This window comes from Trichosurus vulpecula, chromosome 4, assembly GCF_011100635.1.
Source record: "Trichosurus vulpecula isolate mTriVul1 chromosome 4, mTriVul1.pri, whole genome shotgun sequence".
Taxonomy (NCBI): domain Eukaryota; kingdom Metazoa; phylum Chordata; class Mammalia; order Diprotodontia; family Phalangeridae; genus Trichosurus; species Trichosurus vulpecula.
Window position 1 is genome coordinate 216,060,375 of NC_050576.1, and position 6,978 is coordinate 216,067,352.

Consider the following 6,978-nt stretch of genomic DNA (forward strand, 5'->3'; position numbering starts at 1 on the left):
AGCAGGTATGAATCAAAAGGACTGTGTTAAAATAAAAAGCGTATTTACTCAGGATTTTAAAATCAAAGACCAACATCTTAAATTACAAAGATGATAATGTGCACGATCCTGTAAGTATTCTGCATGAGCATGTGTATCAGAACCTCATAAAGAGTAACAAACATTAAACTAGCCATCTTGAATATCACAACTACAGTCCTCCTCCCTGATACCCTATTGCCCTTACCTTTAACAGACATTTGTATATATGTAGATAAGTTCACCATTTCATAGTGGGTGAATGTACTCTTGCCATCACCTTGCACAGTCAGGGCTGTTACAAGCTTGTAAACGGAACCTCTTAGAAACAGGCCACATTATTAAAGCAAAGTTGCTTAAGACATGTTTCAGAGAGATTAAAGTTGGAGGAGATAGACAGGGATCCCTAATTGCAAATTCTACTGTGTCCCTGGAGCTCTATTAATATATTCTGCTTACATATTAATATGCAGGAATGGCTTTCATTCCATCAGTAAGGCTTTGTTCTGTGGTCCTGCTGGGTTGAAATCTTGAGCTGCATGTTTCAGAGTCCTGGTTTTTAGAGAAAGCTTGTCATCTCTACCTTGTATTAAATCCAGTCAAGCCATGGAATACATTGTTTGCTACCAGACTTATAGCCCTTTGTCTTCTAGCTTCTTAGTCTATCTTTGACTCTTTGTGCGGCTTTTGAGATGAGTCTAGGTTGTGAACCCTAGAATATTGACCTTTATAAAGGGAAGTGTTAGATGTATACACTTACGTATATACTCCCTTACAGGAGGCCTTTCTCTTATAACAGTTGACTGTGATACTAGCTGACAACTGCTTAAGAACTGAGAAAATGTTAATTAGACATTTGTTTTAAAATATACAAAGAAAGAGTTGTAGCTACTTGGGCATTCTTTGAAAAGGGTTTTGTTCTGCACTAGGGCCCCAAGGCATCAGGATTTTATATTCTCTGTATTCTTTCATGTAAGGTGGATTTTATTTAATGAAAGACATACATTTGGTCAGAGAATATTACTAATGAGGCCAGAGTTGTAGGTTTGAGCTTGTACATACCAGCTACCTTTATTCTGTTACCCAGGCACAGACTATATTCGTAACTCTGGTCAGTTTTCTTGGAAATTTATGCCATTAGTAGAAAGGGAACTGTGTGAGAAACTGTGTGCATTAGTGCAAACCCATGCCCACCCTTAGAGACAAAACAAAACAAAACTCAAAGATGTTCTGTTACCATTGTCAACAGTGTCTTTTTGTGTAGGAAGGATCTCTTGCCCTCACTTGCTTGTTACCTTCTGAATTTTGGAGCTTCAGAATTTCCAGTTAATATATATTCCAACTAATCCTTATTCAAAGCCTCCTGACTTAAGCAGCTACATTTTAGGAGCATAGTGGACTAAAATGAGCCTATTCCTGAGAAGCCAGTCTTTGCTGATATTTATAGGGCCCTTAAGCCAAAAGTACAAATAATATACCCCTGTACCTCAAAGGCAGTAGTATAATTAACCTAACGTAGGTAAAGGCTAGTGCTGTTCAATCCTTAAAGAGCTCTTGGAAAAAGATAGAAGTATTTTCTGTAGTCTTGAAGATTGCCCGGAGTCTCTGGAGAAGAGAGGACCTTGGTTTTCTCAAAATTTATTCCTCTTTCTCCAGTAGGTCAAAGAAAAAAATTAGATAAAAAAAGTTTTATATTATTCTTTTTTTAAAGGTGGAGCAGAAAGGTTGTTGCATGTTATTAAGTCTTTAAAAAACATTCTGAATTTATTAGGAGAATTCTTCTTTCTTAGTATTCATTTTGATTGAGGAGCAGTTGGGTTTAATTGTGTTGTTTCTAAACTACAAGTTGGTGTGCAAGTAAGAGATGAAAAGCAACAATTTGGTCACTACTAAGAGCTGGGCTTTTGCCCTGGCCTAGAGGAAGTGTAAATTAATCTGATGATCAGCTTGCCAGTCCCTGAGTGCCTACACATGTTATGTCAAATAAATGAAAAGCATCTTCTTTTGGGCCCACCTGGCATAAGTTATTAACTGTGAGTGAATGGGTTAGCAACTATTTGCAAAACTGAGCTATATAAGAAAATTGTTACCTGTGGGACACCACTCAAAGGAAGGAAAGTTCTACAAATAACCTTTCTACAAACGGTTCTCGTGTCTCCAGCAGTCTGTTTTTGTTTTTGTTTGAACATCAGAAGCTGGCAAGGCAGAAATGCTTGATCATGCGGTCCTGTTGCAAGTAATTAAAGAACAGCAGGTGCAGCAAAAGCGACTGCTGGACCAGCAGGAGAAGCTGCTTGCTGTGATTGAAGAGCAACACAAGGAAATCCACCAGCAGAGGCAGGAAGAAGAGGACGACAAGTCAAGGCAAGGTAAGGCTGTGGGCACAGATTTTGGTGCATTGTGGATCAGAATCATCTTGGTCCTGCTGAAAAAAAGCACCAAGAACCAGCTTGGGTGATAAGCATGTGAACTTGGCTTTATAGACTGATTTCCCCTCGGTCCCCATTGTCTTTTAGCTCCTGTTTTCTGTACCTTAATTTTATTAGTGTCACAGTGATCTACTTAATGACAGCGAGCCTCAGTTGTCTGAAGTGTAAAGTGCTGTGGGATGTCTTCTATTTTCTGTTGAATACTCTTATTTACCTGCTATTGGATTATCTTCCCCTCTCTCCTTAGATCTGTGTTTATTTGCACTCACTGTGTTAACTTGTTTTGTTTTTCTGCCATTAGAAATGCAGCCTGAAGTAGGTGGTGGCATTCCTATGAATATAGAGAAGGAAGATCAAGACCCAAAAGTTGGGGAATCAGTGAAGAACATTCTTAGACAGGGTGTGGAAGCTCCAGGCCATCCCAGGGAGCAGCAGCACCGTCCTGGTGAGGAGCCTGATCGTACTGTTGTGAGGAATAGAGCTCCTTCTTCCAGTGTCATCACTGGCATAGAGCCCAAGGTTCCCAAGGCCAGGACCCAGGACAGTAGGAAGGATGATGTGCAGCATGACATAGCCAAAGCAGGTGACACTGAAGAACATATAGAAGATGCCCTTCATAAGAACTTGGGACAAGCTGATATGAAGCGTCTTGTTGGGCCTGTAGGAATCCCAAAAGAGAAGAAACTTGGAGTTCAGGAATTGCCTGGGATAAGTCAAGAGCAAGCTAGAGGCTCCCAAGAAAGAAGGAAAGCTGTGAAAGGGCTGGCAGAACTTCCTACCGCAGTCATCCCCAAAGAAGAGGGAGCTGAGATTGGAGACTCTGAAGTGAAGACCCACAGAGAGAGCCAAGATAGAGGGTTTCTAGCTGGTTCTCCAGACAAATTAAAAGTGACCATCCTTCAGCCCCAAGAGTCACTACATCAGCAGAAACGTCAGAGCATTTCAGATACCGACAGGAACGATGGCCTTAAAGGTGATCACCAAGACCACCAGCTAAGTCATGAGAGCCGTGTGGAGGTGAGAAAAGATGCCCCTGTTGCTAACGGCAGTCCTGCTGCGGAGGATCAGCAGAGACCACAGGAGGAGAATGTCCAGGATCCTGAGCATGGACTAAAATTGCCCAATCAAAAGTCTGATAATGGAAAAGTGAACCGGGAACTAAAATCTCAAGTTGGTTCTGACCTTCGGAGGAGACGGCGAGATCTGTCGCCTCATCCTGTGGAGGAGACGGCTGAGAAGGATGGTGTTCTCATCAGCTTCAACTCCTTGCCAGCTGTGAATGTGGACAATCTGAGAAGTGCATTGGAGACTCAACTTCACCAAGCTTTGCAGGTTGTTCAGAGCAGACAGATTAAACAGTTGCCAGTGTCTCAGAAGGAGGTGTGATCTGTCCGTGCTAATGACTAAAACTTGTTTGCTATGGTTGAGCTGTAGGCCATGGGCTTTTTAACATTCAGGAAACAAGCTGGTGTTCGTGCCCTGCCTTTTATACTAGCTATGCTATACTTGACGGCTGAAGCATTCGGGGAGAATATTTGTGAATTCTGGGTACCATAATTGGAATTATTTCCTCCATTGATTTTTTTTTTTGCATATTCCAATCTTTGCTCAGTGCTTTCAGAGAAAAACTCATTTGTCCTTTGACTCCAAAGATTGCTCTGCTGTCCAAACCTTAAGCTGCCATTTCTTAAGGATCTCATGCGTTGTATTACAGAGAATTATTTCTTCTTAAATTTTTCCTTACTCTGTCTGCCTTGTGGCAAGTAAAAAAAAATAACCTTTGTTTCCAAATCTGCAGCACTTTATTGAATTCGTAACTCATGAGGGAAAACTGTTCTGTACATTAGCCACTTGAGATCTTATACAATCTTTAGATTTCTGAGGAGGCCTTTCCCCTGTTAAAGCTTTTAAGTTAAATTAATAACTAATCACCCCAGTTTCTGCTAATTTTTTTCTTTGCTTGTTTATATCAGACCAGTTCTTACATATATAAGAAAGGAAGCCCTGAACGTAATGCATGTGAAGTGCTTTGTCGACCTGAAAGCACTATCTAAATGTCTGCTCATGTTATTATAAATTGCTTAATCTAGTTATATGCTTTTAGTTTAGTTGAGATTAGCTCCGTTGCATCTTATATACTCAGATCCATCAGGTTGACCAAATTTGTAGTTATAAGATTTCATCATTTCACATAGTTTTTTCTTCCTCTTGAATTCATATTGTGAGCGTTGTGAGTAAAAACACTTAAGTTCTGCACTTAAGAATTTTTTTAACCAGACCTGTGATTTCATTGCTGTAAGGAGCTCTCAGTGAGAATTTTCTCTATAGCGATCTGTACCCTTTTTACAATTTCTAGTCAGAATTGCCTGGTACACTTAGAGGTTAAGTGAGTTGACCAGGGTCATATGCTAGAAGTGGGAAGTGACCCCAGGTCTTCCTGACTTGAGGCTAGCACTATGGCCTCATGAAAACCACTTGATATTTGAGACTTCAATAAGTTTGTGTGTGAATTAACTAAGGGCAATTGTCTATAAGAAAAACAACATGGCATAGTGGCCAGCCTGAGTAAGGAAGATCTGGGTTCAAGTGTTGCCTCTGACACATGCTGGCTTTGTGACTCTAGGCAAGTCACTTAAACATTCAGTGACTCTCCAACAACTCTGCAACACCATAAATTGCAGGAAAATTGCCAATCTGCATCTTTTGAGGGTATTTCCACACTAGGAATTACACATAATAATGGAATCAGATATCTGAATTCCCTTCCTGCCCCTTGTCCAATATTGTATGTATATTTTTCAAAATTCATCTGAGCTCAGTTTTTAAATTGTAAAATACCTTTCATGTCTATTTTGATAAGGCAGTTTAGTATCGAGATGAAGTACTTTTCTTAAAAAAAAAAAAAGTTCCACAATTCCAAATGGGTTAAGAACAGATGATGGTGGCATACTGAGATTTTTTAAGTTGAAGTACATAGTGTACATAATCTAAATCCAAAAGGACACAATTAAACTCTAGCAAATCTAGTACTATGATCCAAAGCCATTCTCCCTATTAATGCTATGACTTCATAAACAGGAATGGCCTCAGACAATTTCTTTGCTTCAGGAGGGAATGAAGATGATTTTGGGGGGGATGTTGCTGGTAGTTAATCCATCTAGAAAGGAGGAACTATAGAAAAAGGCACTAAAAACTGTCTTCAACGCTTGCTTGCACTAATGTATATTTCCATCCCAAACTACAATCATCCTTTTTCTTTTTTATATCATTGCAGCTGTCTTGGCCTTGATCTTATGAAGTTAGTCCAGGAAAGTCTGGATGTGGGTTTTGTTATCAAAAAAGCACAGCTAATCTTGGAGTTAGTTTACAAAAATGTTCGTCTTTTTCTTATTGTGGTGTTTGAGAAAGCCTCCTGTTCTTTGTGTCTCATGAACAATGCAATTCAGTCATTTGGTTTGCCTGAGTGTCTATTGGGATATGACACACAAAACAGGATGTTTTGCTCTCAACTCTAAAAGCAGTAGGAGAAGGTGCATTATTTCATACTGCCGCTGTCTTCTGTGGTTCTCTATTGTTAATTAGGTAAGGTTCTCTTAAAGCTTTTGGGGTCAAATCAGCTTATGTTCAGATTTGTTATGGGGAACATTGAAAAACCATGTGATAAAGGGTCTGTTCTGTTTTGTGCATTTTGGTTGTTGTGATGTTTATGATGAAAGGACCAAAGACGCTTAAAACATTCCTCGGAAAACTTAAAGTAGCCAAGGATGCTTAGAAAATACAGCCTTGGCCTTACAAACAGGAGACAAAAGCAGGGACCTCCCTTCATGCCCACCCCCCACACATACACTTCCCCTACAGCTTTTGCAGCAGTTTTTTAAAATATTTCTTTTCATTTAAAATTTAACTTTCTATTGATACTTTGTTTTTACATCACCTTAATTTTCCACTGTATCCCTGTCCCCTTTTAATCAAGAGTTAAAAGAGACAGTAAACAGTTCAGCAAAACTAACCACATCAACCAAGCCTGACATATGCAGTGTTCTGCACCCATTGTTCCCCACCTTATTGGTTTTCACTTTTATCATAATTGCTTAAACTCAAAGGCTTAAGGGAAAAGCCCAGATCTTCAAAAAGAACAGAGGATTAAGAAATGAATGTTTTTTTTGAAGTGAAAGTATTTTGAGCTGAGCTATGGTTGTTGAATTATAGTTTTCATACACAGTTTCCAACAGAGCTTTTGGTTGTATGTGTGTATGCGTTTTAATAAACACGCCAAAGCAATTCTATGTTGTACAATTCCCTTAACATGTTCTTTTAAAATTGTAACTTTGATCATTGCATCATGTACAATGAGACTTTTCATTCTGATATTTTCTTTACTTTTCTTCAATCCCCCAGGATTGGGCACCCTGGCCGTTCTCACTTATTTCCCAGTGGAGTAGAACAGGGGTCCCAGCTAGTTGGGCAATGGCCACTCTTTCCCAGGGCATTTTTACTCATGGGGGAATTGGTGACTAGAAAGAATTTATTG

General features: G+C 39.6%; 1 protein-coding gene across 2 annotated transcripts in view; it reads left to right on the top strand.

The window, feature by feature from the left end:
* The window catches only part of SLC38A10 (solute carrier family 38 member 10), a 73,960-nt gene extending 67,231 nt beyond the window's left edge, over positions 1-6,729 (top strand). For both annotated transcript variants that reach the window (XM_036754070.1, XM_036754071.1), the window contains exons 15-16: positions 2,211-2,387; positions 2,749-6,729. In XM_036754070.1, the coding sequence (XP_036609965.1) occupies positions 2,211-2,387; positions 2,749-3,833 (1,262 nt within the window). In that variant the 3' untranslated portion in view covers positions 3,834-6,729. The remainder of the gene's footprint in view (positions 1-2,210; positions 2,388-2,748) is intronic.
* Positions 6,730-6,978: the final 249 nt, after the last annotated feature.